At 33.9% G+C, this 17,011-nt stretch overlaps 3 protein-coding genes across 3 annotated transcripts; 2 read left to right on the top strand and 1 right to left on the bottom strand.

The window, feature by feature from the left end:
• Positions 1-1,993: 1,993 nt before the first annotated feature.
• LOC117933735 (rust resistance kinase Lr10-like) lies at positions 1,994-5,188 on the bottom strand. The gene is made up of 3 exons (XM_034855252.1): positions 4,420-5,188; positions 3,219-3,245; positions 1,994-3,107 (listed from the first exon to the last, which is right to left on the bottom strand). Exons 1-3 carry the CDS (start codon positions 5,108-5,110, stop codon positions 1,999-2,001), a joined length of 1,827 nt encoding a protein of 608 aa, XP_034711143.1. The 5' UTR covers positions 5,111-5,188; the 3' UTR covers positions 1,994-1,998.
• Positions 5,189-5,913: 725 nt separating this feature from the next.
• Positions 5,914-7,021, top strand: LOC117933736. Its single transcript, XM_034855253.1, has 2 exons — positions 5,914-6,777; positions 6,889-7,021. Exon 1 carries the CDS (start codon positions 6,008-6,010, stop codon positions 6,677-6,679), a length of 672 nt encoding a protein of 223 aa, XP_034711144.1. The 5' UTR covers positions 5,914-6,007; the 3' UTR covers positions 6,680-6,777; positions 6,889-7,021.
• A 1,056-nt stretch (positions 7,022-8,077) lies between these two features.
• On the top strand, positions 8,078-9,050 carry LOC117933424 (rust resistance kinase Lr10-like). The gene has a single exon (XM_034854781.1). It carries the CDS (start codon positions 8,322-8,324, stop codon positions 9,048-9,050), a length of 729 nt encoding a protein of 242 aa, XP_034710672.1. The 5' UTR covers positions 8,078-8,321.
• Positions 9,051-17,011: the final 7,961 nt, after the last annotated feature.

Here is a 17,011-nt window from a genome sequence, read left to right as displayed (position 1 = left end):
AAGCAAGACAAAAGCAAAAAAAAATTTCCTTCTCCCTTTCTAGAAATACACTACCTACTTTTCCATAAAGATGAAGCTGAGTTGAGAAGGTCATGACCTCTTCCCTCATCTAGCCTATTCCACATTGCTCATTGTAAAAGAATTAAAGTCCTTCAAATGCAAAGAAAAACCTTCAAAAGAATTGACTTAGTGGATGTGGAGATAGAGAATTTACAGCAAGGTAAAGAAGAAGAACGAATGATAATTGATAGTTTTCATTACTACCTTAATAATTTTCAACTAGAAATTTTTTAAAAGAACTAAGAAAACGTTCCAAAGTTTTTTTCATTATTATATAAATAATTTTTCATATATTATTAAAGAATAAGGGATAAACCCTCATTTTACTTTAATAGCTTAAAAAGCTAAAATTTATCAAATAATTTTTTTTAAAATCCTACAATTCTAAATTTGTTTTAATTTAGTCTTAATTCTTTAGAATTTATATTTTAATTTTGTGTCACTTTTTTCATTGAAGAAGTGTATGTTTTGTTTGGTATATCTCCAAGTAATTATTATTTTTGTTTAAATTATTGTTATATTTATGGAAAACATAAATAAGGACACGAAAGTTGTAAGAAGAAAATGGAATAAAAATAAATAAATAAACTTATAATAAAATAAGTTTAAGTAAAGATTTAATAGATGATAAAGAAGAATTAATTTATCAAATAAAATTAGAAATTCTGAAATAATGGAACAAAAAAATTTAATAACAAAAATAGTTACAATGATTGCTATGCTTATAATATAATTAATTACTACAAACAAAAAAAATTAGAAAAACACAAAACAAGGAAAATAATTATCTTATTGGGCTGCCATGATCAAATTAGGTCTGTATCAGGCCTAACCCAGCCTGACTAGCACATGATCCAAGCTATACCTATGGACCTACCATTGGGCTTGGCCCAGTGAAACAGAGTAGATTGTTCCATTGATTTGATGTTCTGGCCTAAATGCAGTTAATCTTAAACACATGGAGGAACCCTCAGACCTCTCGGCTAAGACAAGCTTGTTTGCATCAAGCTCCTCAGCCACTGGGCTTTTTGTTGTTTAGGTTAAACAATATATACCATATATTGAGAGAGTTTGAGTCTATTATTATTATTACATAATCTATTGAGTCCATGTTTTTTTCCTTTCTCAACGATTACTACATGGTCACATATCATATGGCTCATTTCTCCCACAATCTAATATTTTTCGTGGTCTAGTACATATGGTCCATTGGTAATTTGTATTGATAAAGTTCAAGATCAAGCATTCACCTGACTCTCTAACTCCTTTATTGTTAGGATACCTGCCCTATCTTCACCATTGATATGGTGTCATAACCAAAGTGCTACTTAGCTAGCAGCAAATCCAGTGTTTCATGCAAGGAGTAAACACATCGAAATCGATCTCCATTTTATTCGATGCAAAGTTCTCCAACGAGCCTTCACCATTCAGTATAATTTAGTCATTACATAACTAATTAGGCTTACTTCTCAGTCCGATAAAAAAGTGGTAAAGGTAAAAGAGAAAAAAAAAAAGAAGAAAAAAGAAACAAAAGAAACTCTATATGGGTGTAGTGGATGGGACTCTTATTTCCAAGTTTCCTAGATCTAATTCTATTACTATTTCGTGCAATACTTTCTATCTTGAATGTGATGAACATTAGTTACTCTTACTTGATTGAAAGGTGATCTATAGAGTTGTGTGTAGTTGAACTATAAATTGGGTTGCGAGAATATTCTTGGACATATTCATTAAAATTTAATACACAAGAAATACATTACATGGGAATAAGAACTTCTGGAATCTAACATCAATTGAGCCACTGGTATAATCATTTTATACAATCATATGTTCAATTAACAGAAATATAAATAAAGATGCTATGATGTTGAACAACTACAATATGAATTTTTATTAAACTATACATCCATAATAAGTTGAACATATAGACAATTATTTTTACTCTAGTTTTGAAATTATTGCCAACTCTTGTTGAAAAACTCTACCTGGCTTGCTCAAGTTTGTTGGAACTGTTGAAGCAAAAGGGTTAGGAGGCATGGTTAACTTGTCTCCTTCTCCTTCCAACATTTGAACCACAATTTTCATGGAAGGACGATCCACTGGACACCACTGAATACATGAAAGTCCCACAATTGCTAATTTCTTTGCAATCTCAACATCTCCTTCTTCTTCAATTCGAATATGCAATTCTTCCCCTATATCCAAATGATTATAAATCCATTCTGGGAAATATACTTGGCTAGTACTCTCTACACTAACATCAATGTTTTTCCTTCCTCCAACCATTTCAAGTAACAACATTCCAAAACTATAAACATCTGACTTATAAGACACATTCCCAAAATTCCTAGATAACACTTCTGGAGCGATATAGCCCATTGTTCCCCTTACAATTGTCATAGAGACTACACTTTGTTCCTTGGAGCACAATTTGGCTAAACCAAAGTCAGAAATCTTTGGATTAAAGTTGTGGTCAAGTAAAATATTATGAGGTTTGATATCAAAATGAAGGATTCTTTGATCACAACCTTGATGAAGATACTCAATTCCTTTTGCTATACCTATAGCAATTTCTTGAAGTTTCTTCCAACTAAGTGAATAGTTCTTGACAACTTTTGAAAATATGAACTTCTCCAATGACTCATTTGGTAAGTACTCATAAATTAGAGCTCGTTTAAATCTATCAGCACAAAATCCAACTAAACGAACTATATTAACATGGTGGATTGTACCCATTGTTGCTACTTCATTAATGAACTCTTCCCCATTTCCTTGAGAATTGTTAAGGATTTTTACTGCAACAAAAACTTCATCTGAAAGCTTTCCTTTGTACACTGTTCCATATCCTCCTTCCCCTAATTTATCTTTGAATTGACTCGTAATCCTTTTAATATCAACATAGGAGTATCTTGAGGGCTTGAGAGCTTCATAGTCTTCTAGAAACTTTTTAACCTTTACTCTATTATCTCTTTCTACTTTATTTGAGCTATAGACTCGATAAGCCACAACAATTACTAACATGAGAAGAAAGAAACCAAAGATTGCACCTGCATAAATAAAAAGAAGAAAACTTAAACTTTTTATTTAAATAAATAGGTAAAATAACCAAATTAAGAATCTTTATCTCTATAATAAAATATGTATAAATAGAATATTACCTGTCACAATTATTTTCTTCGATACACCTATAAAAAATTAAGAAAAAAAAAGTAATTAGCTTGTTATGCTCTTGGAATTAATAAAAACATGCTAAATTACATGTTCATGTGATATGATTTTAGTCTAATTAATTTTATTCTAGGCTTCAACCTTATCTTTTTGGGTCCCTTTCTTGTATTCTATGGTTCATTTTTGAGGCAATACCAATTCTGCTACTAACTCTATCCTAACTTGTAGTGGAAATTAAAACATACCCTTCTAATCCCTATTATGTATCATAGTTTTATGTTTCATAATACCGTATTGTCTTCATGACTCCCCAAACACAAATTCATCCAATTTTTTTGACAAAAATAAAAATAAAAATAAAAATGAAACTCTATGTAAAAGGAATGTGAAGAAATCTCTATCCTTATTCTATACCATTATATACAGTGATCCAATTGGTAGGTAAGGTGACACTTGGTGATTCGATTGACCATTAACATCGAACTTCTCATGTTAGGTCTAAGGGAAAAGTCATCTATGTGGATAACCATTAAAACTAGAAAATGAATATCAATTGTATTACTTTGTATTTTTAGGTTCACGTCCTTGGAAAAATAAGAAGAAAATAAAGAAAAATATTAATTGTAAGTAGGTAGGAAAGAATCCATTATAAAAGAACTTTTAACATTTTTCTTTTATTTCTTTAATTTTTCAAAAAACTAAATCCAAATAAACATTTAACTCTTTGTTCAATAATTTCCCTTAATTTTATTGAGCGCTAAAAATTCAAAGAAAGAAAAGAAAAGGCCTTAGTTTGGATCCATTAGTTTAGCTCGATGTTTTGAGGTGAAATGCAAGAAAAACAATATATTACTTTAACCAAAAATTCATCTAACAGGAGTTTTAAAATGTAAAAAATTATTTTTACTAATTATTTTAAATTATTTTTTCAGATTTAGAGATTATTTTATCCCTTGTAATCAAATTATTCTCCTTTCTTCTTCTTCTTTTTTTTTTTTTTTTTTCAGATTTTCAAAATCCCAATAAAACGCAAATTCAATCAGCAGAATTTATCAGCTCATATCCTTTACAACGGTTTTTTTTTAATTCCAAAATGGAGCATTTGTATATTAAATCATAGTAGGGGATATGAGGTGAGCATGAAAGATGAAAAGAAGATGAATGGGGAATTAAGATGCAGAGTCTCTTTACCTTTAATACATTCAGTTTCTGGTTCCGTGCTATTACTCTTCTTCAGTCTGCATATTTTTCCTCCTCCTGGGCAGCTTCCACATATTGATTTCGACCACTTCAAAGAAAATGCACTTCCATTGAACATATAATCCCCATAATCTCGATTACCTGGAGCTGAAGCGTTGTAAAGCCTGCGGCAAGAGGATAGGTCCTTATATTGGACAGATCCGGAGGAATACACAGCATAAACTGGGTTACCGGGGTTAGAAAGGCAAGGGATGGGCTCAAAATTATAAGCCCACGATCCGGGTTCTGGAGTTTTATATGAGGAACAATTAATGAAGAAGGTGAAGTCCAGTCCAAATTTGAAGTAGAAGGGGGAGGCAGCTAAATTGAGGTTTCGAAGCTGTCTCGCAAGGCAATTATCCGGGTCCTGGACAATGATTTCCCGGGATTTGTAAGCTATTTTCTTCACCAAGAGCTTTACCGAAACTGGCAGGTCTAGCATGGTCTTATTATTCTCAGAGCAAGATAACTCAAATCCCGGATATCCACAGTGGTGTGGCTGGTGTTTTAGACGGAAAGGGAACCGGATGAGTGGACCCTGGTCGCCACAACTATTTGATGCCATGCACTCATCTCGGCCCCCTCTCATCTCCACAAACAAGGTCAGAAACAAGAACAAAAACAAACAGAGATATCGATCCATTTTTATGGAAGGAATTTGTGATTTTTGCCAAGGACAGAAATCTCTGGGATAGGAAAGAAAGTGGAAAGGGAGATACAAATATCGCGAGGAGATTAGCCTGAAAATTTATAGAGAAGAATTGTAGGAAGGAGGATTACTGCGGTGGTACATTTTACTAATAGATTTTCACTTTATAACAATGTCCTTTCACCCTGTATCACATGTATATGTTTATTTTGTCTCTTTCAAAATGTAAGTATTCCATTTAATTTATACATATAAACATTTTTATGTAAGTCACATTACCTACTCTAAAATTTAATAATACTTTATTTATTATAATTTAAATCTAAATGGACCGTTCGTCCTTAATTTATTTTGTATGTTTTTTAAAAATCAAATTTTGACTTAAAGTAGGCATTTGATTAGAAGAAATAAAACTTAAAATACAAATAATAAAAAACTATATAAAACATATAGAAGTTTAAATTATTGGAAAAATGGTGACTTAGCATGATACCGTACATAATTCATTATTTGTACAAGGTTAATTTGGTATACATTATGGCCCATGTCGAGGAAAGTTGCTAATTCAGTAGTAAGATCCTTTTTTTAAAAAAAAAAAAATTAATTTCAATTATTGTGATTCTTGATTTTCATTTTCATTATGCTAATTCAGAAGCCTCTGATGATTGAACCTGATCATGAACAGAGGTGGGTATGCGTTTCTTCAATGTGAAGTTATCCATACATAGAAAAATCAAAGTAGTTGACTATAACAGTCAATAAGTCTCATTTCACACTCTTTTCACGTTGCAGGAAAATTGGGACCGCAAGCCTGTTGGGGGATAATTTGATCTCTCTCTTAAATTAAACATAAAACTGAAGAATTCCAACTCCGTATCTCTCTCAAATGTTATGATGTTTAGAGAAGCAAAACTTGTGGCGTTAGCGCTCTTCCACACTTTCTTGCTTGCAATTTGTGCTGCTAATGGAAACCAGACTTGCAGACCCTCTTCTTGTGGAGAGATTCAAAACATCAGCGACCCTTTCCGATTGAAAGGTGATCCATCTGGGTGTGGTGATCCTGACTATGAATTGGTCTGCGAAAACAATCGTACTATGGTCAACCTCACCCTTGGGAAATACTATGTTGCTGATATCAACCTCGCCCTTGGGAAATACTATGTTGCTGATATCAACTACGATCACTATACCATTCGGGTAGTGGATCCTGGGGTAGTGGATCCTGGGGTCGAAAAGGGCAACTGTTTCTCAACTCCTCTCTATTCCTTGTCATATTACAGCTTTGATTCAAATTATTATTGGGTACCGGGAGTGACCAATACAACGGTTTTGATGAACTGCGAGCAGCCAATAAGTGATGGCAACTATATTCCTATCACTCCTTGCAACAGAAGCAATGTGACTTCATCTTCCTCACAAGCATATGTTTATGCACTAGTCGGAGATTTCTACATGGAGGTGGGAGAGATTAAGTATTCATGCACCATCCTCAGGACGGCAATTCTTGAAGCACGGCAATCTTTCAATGTCAGATTTGCAAGAAGTGCTGCTTCTGGGGCTTGATCTTTCATTTTTGAGCTTCCGCTGCAAAAGCGAATGCTACGTGAAAGGGCTAAACTGCCAGCAGAATTATAGAAATTATACCGTACAGTGCACCAAACGTATGAGCAATGTTTATTTTTATCCATTCATGTATTTATTTTGCTTGCAAGCATAAGTCCCTTCAACATTTTATAACTAATAATATTTGCTTAATTGGTTTGATCTTGTAGCTCGGAACTTTCTGACATGGTTCTTTCTCTATATCAGTGAGACTTTGGGAGTTTACTTTTATTATCTTTCATGTTCATTTTTACTTCTATTATCTTTCTCATGTTAAATTCAATTTATGTTGTTTTTCTGTTAACAGGGGATGCATTACACGTGGACCGTTCTATCCAATGTAAGGCTTATTAGTTCCATTTGTTGTAGAAGAAAGAAAGAGATTTTTTTTATTTTTTATTTTTTATTTTCATTCCATTAATTTCAAGATGGTACCTGTGGGCTGCTTAATATCATTGTCTAGTTGGCAGTCACATAGAGCAAAATGCAAAAGCTTCTTCTACTTTTACCATTGACCATTGACCATATATACTGAATTTAAACATGCAGACTTCGGATTTCTTCTATATGGAGGCAAAACAACTTTACAAGGTAAGCTTTGAGAAGTTCTTTATAATAATAATAAAAAATTATTAATTTGATGATAAAATGAAATGATAATTTATTTTTGGAGTTCACGATAAATGAATAAAATAAAGAACTGTTATTCTAAATTACATATTCAATCCCACAATAGTCAATATGTGGTATGTTCTTAATTTTATTTTTAATTTAAATATATATAATAAATTTCTAAAAATTTTAAAAATATTATAAGACATTTGAGACTGAGGTCATAGTTGAATAAAGAAAATATATTTAAATTAATCAATAGTATAATAAATGATTGGATTTTTCATCCACTTAACTAATAATAACTATGATGATGATAATAACAATGATTATTATTATTAATATTACCCTTTCTCTTCTATCCTATCCATCTCTTCCTAATTTTTAATCAAAACCAATAGTAGTAATAATATTTCTTTTATATTTGTTTCTTGCTCATTTTAAATCTATCATATGTGTCTCTTTCTTTTCTTTAACTTAATAATTTTTGTTCCTCTCATATTTACAGTTGGGGCAACCTTGATATTACAACTCATGCGTAAGGCTTCCAAATCTTAATAAGTATATCATTGCACACGTCTTATACCTCTTTTTGCCTGGCACTTTTGGAATCCTTTCATTATAGATAAGAGCCGACAAACAAGTTTTGCAATGCATTTGGTTGTACAAAATGAATCATAAATTGAAATTCCAATTTGTGAAATTCAGAATTTTTCTTTCAAATAAAATTATTATTATTTCAAATTATTCCCAGATTTGTTAGAGTACAAGGAAATTGAAGAATAGAGTTGGAATTTGGCATCTAATTTCATTCCTTAATTTTGTACAACAAAACAAATTTTCTCAATTGATTATTCCATCCTTTATGTATATCATGCTGTCACCCAAAAGAAAAAGAGTCACATAACTATGTTTGAGTGGAAATCCAAAACCTAAGATATAGGTGAAATGACCTTTTCATTTGTTGCATTTGATGATTGAATGTGGTTAGATGATTATAAATCTTCCTCTGACGTTTTTCATATCTTTAACATGTGATTTATATGTAGTCATGATCATCATCGGACGAGCTGTGATTGGTATTTTGTGCCTCTTTGCCTATTTAATTTACAAGTTTCGACGGAGACACTTATCATTAGATGATGATATTGAAGAATTCCTACATAACTACCAAAATCTTCGACCAATCAAATACACATATTCAGACATAAAGAAGATGACTTATAATTTTAAGCATAAATTGGGTCAAGGAGGTTTTGGCTCTGTGTACAAAGGAAAACTCCGAAGTGGCCGCATTGTAGCTGTAAAAATGTTGGTTATGTCAAAGGCTAATGGGCAAGATTTTATCAATGAAGTTGCTACAATTGGAAGAATTCATCATGTTAATGTGGTGAGACTTGTTGGATTTTGCATACAGAGATCAAAATGGGCCCTTATATATGACTACATGCCCAATGGATCTCTTGATAAGTTTGTTTTTCTTGATCAAAGCAACAACATTCCTTTGAGTTGGGAAAGATTATACAAGATTGCACTTGGAGTAGGACGTGGGATCGAATACTTACATCAAGGGTGTGATATGCAAATTCTTCATTTTGATATCAAGCCACACAACATTCTTCTCGATGAAGACTTCACACCAAAAGTTTCAGATTTCGGTCTTGCAAAATTATACTCAACAGATGAAAGTATTGTATCAGTCACTGCTGTTACAAATTGAAAAAGAGAAAGACAACAATAATAACTGGAAGCAGAGACTATTTACTAATCTGCACACACTTTATTGATAAACCAAACAGCCTTTAAATAGGCTCATACACAGAAGGGTAAGACCAAGAAAATAGGGACTGTTGCAGCATGAAAATAGGATCATGCATACACTACCCACTAAGTCCTAAGAAAGTGCTCCACTACTAACAAACCTGAAACTTGATAACAAACTGCTACAGACTCAAACTTACTACTAAAGACTAGGCCAAAGTAGGCCACGTACAGCAACAAAGTAAATAAAAACAACACTTTCCTAAAGTCTAGGACAACTACTGGAGACTAGAACCATTTTACTTTTCCAACAATCCCTCCCTTAAACTGATGTTTCAACATTCAGTTTAGTGAAGGTCTTTGAAGCTCCCTCCCTCAAATTGGATTATCTAAACACCAAGCATCCTTCTTAGCTTTTGAAACGCAGCCAACTTGAGAGACTTTGTTAAAATATCAGCAACCTGGTCTTCACTCCTGCAATAAATAAGACTAATAACTCCATCATTCGTGAGGTCCCTTAAGAAATGATACTTCACATCTATATGCTTGCTTCGACCATGAAGAACAGGATTCTTTGAGAGCTTTATTGCTGAACTGTTGTCACAATAAATGAGAGTAGGCCCATCCTCTTTAAACTGCAGCTCTCTGAGAATTTTCTTTAGCCATATAGCTTGACAGGCACATGAAGTGGCAGCAACAAACTCAGCTTTTGTGGTTGATAAAGTGACGATTGGTTGCTTTTTCGATGACCATGAAACAGCTCCTGTACCCAATATGAAAACATACCCAGATGTGCTTTTCCGATCCTCTGAATCTCCTGCATAATCACTATCTGTGAAGCCATACAAATCTGATTTTTCTCCCTTCTTGTAGAACAGCCCAAACTCCTTAGTACCTTGCAAGTACCGGAAAATTCTTTTTGCAGCCAAGAGATGAATCTCAGTAGGACACTCCATGTACCTACTAATGACACTTACAGCATGCATTATATCAGGTCTTGTTGTAGTCAAGTACATTAAACTCCCTACAATCTGCTTGTAAAAAGTGTTGTCAACCCTCTTTCCTCCATTATCTTTGTTTAGCTTTAAGCCAAACTCAGATGGTGTATTCACAGGATTACAATCCTTCATCTGAAACCTGTCCAAGATTTCTCCTACGTACTTCTTTTGAGAAATAAAAATTCCAGTAGAAGATTGCATCACTTCAATGCCAAGATAATAATGCATCATGCCAAGATCAGACATCTCAAATTCAAACATCATGGACTTCTTAAAACTTTCAAACATGGCACTATCATTTCCAGTGTAAATCAAGTCATCCACATATAAACAGACAATGAGCATTTTACCTCCGTCTCCAACTTTTATGAAAAGTGTATGTTCATAAGGACATTTTTGAAATCCTTCCTTCAAAAAATAAGTTTCTATACGATTATACCAAGCCCTTGGAGCTTGTTTTAATCCATATAGAGCCTTTTTTAACTTATACACTTTATGCTCATTGCCAAGTTTCACATAACCAGGAGGTTGATTAATGAATACCTCTTCACTCAAATCACCATGGAGGAATGCCGATTTCACGTCCAACTGAAAGATAGGCCATGAGTTTTGAGCTGCCAATGCGATCACCAATCTGATTGTGTCATGCCTTGCAACCGGAGCAAAGACTTCTTTGTAATCAACACCGAACTCTTGCTTATAGCCCTTGGCCACCAAGCGTGCCTTGTACTTGTCGACTTCACCATTCTCCTTCAGCTTTGTCTTGTACACCCACTTCACACCAATTGTTTTGTACCCTTCTGGAAGATCAGATAACTCCCAAGTGTCATTCTTTTCGATGGCTGCAATTTCAGCATCCATAGCCTCTCGCCATTTTGATTCTTTGACAGCACTCTCAAACACTACAGGATCACAATCTCCATTAGAGCAAGGAGTTATGGGCCCGCAAATGTCGGAATGAACGAGCTCTAGTGCAACCTTTGCCCTCCATGATTTCCCTTGTGAGAATTGATTACGGTGTTGTTTGCTAACAACACATTCTTCACAGACTGTAGAAGGAGCTGTAATTTGAGGAAGACCAATCACCATATTCTTCTGCTGTAGAGTCTTCAAACCACCAAAGTTTAGGTGACCATAGCGAAAATGCCATAGCCAGGCTGCATCCTTTAACTTTGTCGAGAAACATGAATGAGTGGTGTTGTGGAGATAAAGAGGGAACATACGATTCGTCGTCATGTTAACTTGAGCAATTAATCCCAACTTTGCATCTTGAATAAGACATACTCCATCTTGATAGAAATCTCGTAACCCTTTTCTTGCAGCTGACCCACACTAAGCAAGTTGGTCTTTAAATCTGGCACAAAAAAGACATTAGAGATAGTGTGGGTGGTGTTTCCTTTGGTTTGGAAAGCTACCTTTCCTTTTCCCATAACAGCAACCATGGAGTTGTCACCGAACTTCACAGAGTTGCGGAAAGATTCGTCCATCTCAAAGAACAACTTCTTATCTCCACACATGTGGTTACTGCAGCCAGTGTCTAAATACCACATATCTTGTTGAGTCTCTTCCTTCACATGACACACCATCAAAAGAGACACCTCTTCTTCTTTTTCTGCAAAGTTAGTTCTTTCTCCATTCTGTCTATTCAAATTAGTTCGACATTCAGATTGATAATGACCATACCCGTGACATTTGTAGCATTCAACGTTGGACTTGTCTACGGGCCTTGGTCTATAAGATGTTGACTGATGGCCTCCACGTCCTCTTCCTCTTCCTTGAAATTGATTCTCTTGGTGCTGATGGTGATGTTGGTTGCCACGATCAGTGTTGTGCCTGCCTCCTCTACCTCGACCTCTGCCTCGACCTCGTCCTCTATCAACTCTACTTTGTGTAAAGTGAGTTTCGGATAAGGCCTTCAATGCTTGTTCCTCTTTCACCTGTTGGTTTATTTTTTGCTCATGAACCAACAAAGAACTTTGTAATTCATCAATTGACAATGAATCAACATCATTAGCTTCTTCTATCGAACAGACAACAAAATTAAATTTTGGTGTCAAGGATCGAAGAATCTTTTCAACAATGAGAACATCCTCTGTCTTGTCGCCATGGATCCTCATCTTGTTAATGATTGCCATCGTTCTTGAAAAATAGTCTGTAACTGATTCTCCTGACTTCATTCGAAGCATTTCGAAGTCCGAGCGAAGTGCTTGAAGCTGCTGCCTCTTAGCCCTTGCTGTACCTTGGTATTTCTTCTTCATGGAATCCCAAATATGCTTGGCGGTGTCCTTGCAAAGAATGGTTTCCAAGATTGAGCGATCAATAGCTTGGAAAAAATAATTCTTTGCCTTGAGATCTTTCAGCTTCAGTGCTTCGAGCTCCATTTTCTGCACATCTGTCAGCACCACCCCTTCTGCTGGTTCTGCTACTCCAGAAACCACAACTGGCCAGTAGTCTTTGGACCTCAAAAAATTCTCCATGAGCATGCTCCAATGGTCATAATGACCATCAAAACGTGGAATGGCTGGCTGCACAAAAGTGTCTGAAGCCATCGTTCTCCTATGCTGCTGCAAAACGGAAAACAAATACAGAGCTGCTGCTATACCCACTCTCTATCTCACTTTTCACTTGGTGGCTCTGATACCACTGTTACAAATTGAAAAAGAGAAAGACAACAATAATAACTGGAAGCAGAGACTATTTACTAATCTGCACACACTTTATTGATAAACCAAACAGCCTTTAAATAGGCTCATACACAGAAGGGTAAGACCAAGAAAATAGGGACTGTTGCAGCATGAAAATAGGATCATGCATACACTACCCACTAAGTTCTAAGAAAGTGCTCCACTACTAACAAACCTGAAACTTGATAACAAACTGCTACAGACTCAAACTTACTACTAAAGACTAGGCCAAAGTAGGCCACGTACAGCAACAAAGTAAATAAAAACAACACTTTCCTAAAGTCTAGGACAACTACTGGAGACTAGAACCATTTTACTTTTCCAACAACTGCTAGAGGAACCTTGGGCTACATTGCTCCTGAATTGTTCTACAAAAACATTGGAGGTGTATCATTTAAGGCTGATGTTTATAGTTTTGGAATGTTGTTATTGGAAATGGTGGGAAAAAGGAAGAATGTGAATGCATTTGCAGAGCATTCAAGTCAAATATATTTCCCATCATGGATTTATGATAGATATGATCAAGGAGAGGACATGGAAATGGGAGATGCCACTGAGGATGAAAAAAGTATGTAAGGAAAATGGTGATAGTTGCGCTATGGTGTGTACAAATGAAGCCTGTGGATCGTCCTTCAATGAGCAAAACATTGGAGATGCTTGAAGGAGAGATTGAACTATTGAAAATGCCTCCTAAGCCAACTCTATGGTCTATCGAGAATCATGAGCAATCCATGGTAGAGGTACCAATTTCATCATCCAATTCCATGGGTACAATCAGCTTAAATGGAAGGTAGTCCTACTCCATCTAGTTGCTTATTTGGTAATCCAATAATAATGTGTGATTGTGTCTTATGTGTAAGGTTTCTATGAGATCAGTGTATGTAATAAAATAAAGTTTCTACTTCAAACAATAGTTTGGTTCCTTGTAAGAAAGGTTATGTACAAGTAATAAAATATCATTTTAGATGTTTGAATAGTGTTCTTGCTTGCCCGTAAAATTATCAAAGAAAATCCTCCATTTCCTTTGAAGCTCTATTTTTTTTTTCAAGTATTCTACAAAAATAATTATTAGGGTTGTAGATGTTCAAGTAAGTTATTTTGTTATAACTTGTTGCTAGTAGTAATCTGGGCTTTCAAGGAACAATAGTGTCAATTACAACATTTCTTTTGTAAGTAATTCCATATAGTTTTTGTTAGAGAAGTGTCCTTAGGCCCTCTAAAGGTTACAATTACATTCTTGGACATTGGATTGCACCATTCCATATATGGTTCTTCAAATTAGTGGACACTTTGATTTCTCCATTCATAGATTTCTACTCCTTGTTGAAATTTAATTAGGACTTTGATCTTACCCTTCGCACTTTAAATCAGGCTCTCAAATCAAAAGTTGCATTTTAATAGAGAAAGAATTAACAGAGAAGGAACAATTTGAGAGCTCAAACCTTTCCTTGGTATATGTCTATTACTATAATTCATTATGAGCATAAAATTGTAGGAGTAAATAAATATTCAAAATTTTAAAATGGTCTCCTACAGCCATCGCACTCCTTCAATAATTTTTGTGGACCATTGTACATGTGGTCAATTTTGATGCTTTATTGATTGAATATGACTTTTCAAATAAAAACCATCGAGTCAATTTTCTTGACACTAAAATAAAGTTGGTCCTTATATTTAGAGGACTCTATTTCTTTTATCTTTAGAAATGTGAAATGTGCTAGATGTGATAGGACCATAATACTACATAAATTATGACGATAATACCATACATTGTATTCCAGTATGTATCTATGAGCAATGTCTATTTTAATTTATTTATGAATATATTTTGCCTTCTAGATTTCCAAAGCTTCACTCCTATTAAATATAGAATATGGGGAATCTAGATTTTCCATGAATTGGTCAAAACCTATGTGTGGAAATTGTGAAGCGGAAGGTAGGAAATGCAGGCTGAAGATGAGTAATGGCATGTAATCTGAAATTGAGTGCATAAAGAAGCCAAAAAAAGGTACGTTCTACACAATATCCTATATCATTTTTCAAGGAGAAATTACGATAGAGGATATTAGCCTATGCCATATTCCTTTGCACCCTGATATGGAAACGGAAATTTTGACATAATTTCATTTTATCTATTTGTATCTTGATATGGAAACATCAAAGACCCAAAAAAAAGAAGCCCTGTGGGAACCATGGGAAGGAACACAAAGTCCTAGGCTTCAGTCCAAGAACACCACCTAAGTTTATTATTATCTCTTACAGGTGCATAAAAGAAAAACTAACGATTACTGGTGATTTTCTATTCACACATATATATACTTCCATTTTTTTATAACCAACCATGAGAGAGTATACAAGGATTCTTAATTTCTATGTAAAATACAAGTGAGAAGATCCACACAAGGGAAGAAAGTAATAAAAGGAATTCATAAATTAAGTCTCTATAGACTTGTTGATCCATTCGTAGAATTGATAAGTCAGATGTTATGTCATTGGGATTGTTTAATATAACCCGGCCCTTAACTTAATTAGGATCATGTATTCAGTCTGGTAATTCTTCCTTAAGAGTCTCCTCAAGTAAATGGATAGAAATTAAGGCATTTGGGATTTTTAATTTAACCCCCTTGACTTAGGATCATGTATTATGTCTGCTACTACTTCCTGAAGAGCCTTCTCAAGTAAACAGATAGAAAATAAGGCATTTCATAAAAATATAGGTGACTTGATCAACAGCTGATATGCATTTGGCATAAATGTCAGCATATAGAACCTCTTCTCCAATAAATGGGAATCAATATTATTAATGTGCTGCATTTGAGATTGGGTACAAATAGAAGAGGATAAGAATATATACATAGATCGTTCTATAGCATTCCAATATATCCAATATAATTTAGCCACAACATGTGCTATGAAACAACATTAAAAGTCTGTTTGGTAATAATTTTAGCAAGTGCTTTTAGCACGAAAAGTGTTTTTGAAAAAAATAATAATAATAAGTGTTTGACAAAATTTATGAAATAATTTAAAAAATCTGAAAAATTATTTGTAGTGTTTTTTAATGAAACGGTTGATAAGTGATTCTCATAAAATCACTTCTAGATAAAACACTTTCACTAAAAACACTTTGAGTAAAAATATTGTCAAACGCATTCTAAGAGCTTGTTTGACAATGATTCTAGGAAACGTTTTTAGTCATTCTAATACTTGAAAAATAAAACTTTTCAAGTTTTAAAAAAACTAAAAGTGCTTCCTATAATCACTACCAAATGCACTTTAAGCCTCTTTAGAAAGAATAAAGTTCATCCTAATTAGACCTACAACTACAGGATATCTTTAGGAAGAAATAAGTCTCAAATATAGTGCTCTTAAGATAACGAAGAATGTACTATAATCCTACTTATATTTAAGATTATAAATTATGGTTTTGTTATTTCTTCTCCCTTAGAGTCTTGGATGGGCTTAGATGGGTATGCTTTAATTCAATAACAACAACTAGTAAGTCATCACTACGAAGAACTTGTAGAAACCACCACAAGGAATAAGGAAACAATGACAACTTTTTAAGCCGTAGGAAAGACATATGATGACGCTCGCATAAAGCATCATATTATACCGTATCAAGGTATGTATTTGGATACATGAATGTTTCTGGGAAACCTTATCCTTGATATCCAACTCAATAAAAATGAGATGAGAAACACTATTAATTGAAAAGGAGAGAGTGAAAGAAAAGAAACTTAAATATGTTGTTAAGAAATTTTAAAGGGTATGAGCCAAATGGCTTTGATACCTTGAAAGAAATAAAAGTAGAAAAATAGTAGAATTAGTGTTCTATGTATATTTTCTCATGTATTTATTCTTCTATGCATGTTACAATTGAAGAAAATAATAAAATAAATTAGTAAATTTGTTTGTTCCTTAATTGTACTTTCAAATTGTCTTCTATGTTTGATATTTTTTATGGCCTTCCCATTAATTGTTTTGAATCGTGGAAAAAAAGAATAATTATAGAATTAGTCAAGCTCTATATGAATTTAGTTAAGAGTTTGTTGGTATCCTGCAATGTTTAATGTTTCTAAATGAAACCCTCTTAGACAATATCATTTTCACAAATTTTGTGGGGAAATTTCAAAGCCAGTTTTTCCATCGAAAATAAGAAACCATCTAACCACTAGTCAAGCTTTTCTATCCTCCTTTCAATCCTTGTAAGAAACATCAACTACCCCACAATTTTT

Source organism: Vitis riparia, chromosome 16 (genome assembly GCF_004353265.1).
Source record: "Vitis riparia cultivar Riparia Gloire de Montpellier isolate 1030 chromosome 16, EGFV_Vit.rip_1.0, whole genome shotgun sequence".
NCBI lineage: Eukaryota > Viridiplantae > Streptophyta > Magnoliopsida > Vitales > Vitaceae > Vitis > Vitis riparia.
Note: the sequence above shows the minus strand (reverse complement) of the source record. Positions and strands in the feature narration are given on the sequence as shown.

Excerpts from the sequence above, each read along its gene's own strand:
- LOC117933735 (XM_034855252.1), bottom strand. The coding sequence starts at position 5,110 with ATGGATCGATATCTCTGTTTGTTTTTGTTCTTGTTTCTGACCTTGTTT. Across the intron at positions 3,246-4,419 it reads AGAAACTGAATGTATTAAAG|GTGTATCGAAGAAAATAATT; the intron begins GTAAAGAGACTC and ends AATTTTTTATAG. Across the intron at positions 3,108-3,218 it reads GAAGAAAATAATTGTGACAG|GTGCAATCTTTGGTTTCTTT; the intron begins GTAATATTCTAT and ends TTATTTATGCAG.
- LOC117933424 (XM_034854781.1), top strand. The coding sequence starts at position 8,322 with ATGATTATAAATCTTCCTCTGACGTTTTTCATATCTTTAACATGTGAT.
- LOC117933736 (XM_034855253.1), top strand. The coding sequence starts at position 6,008 with ATGATGTTTAGAGAAGCAAAACTTGTGGCGTTAGCGCTCTTCCACACT.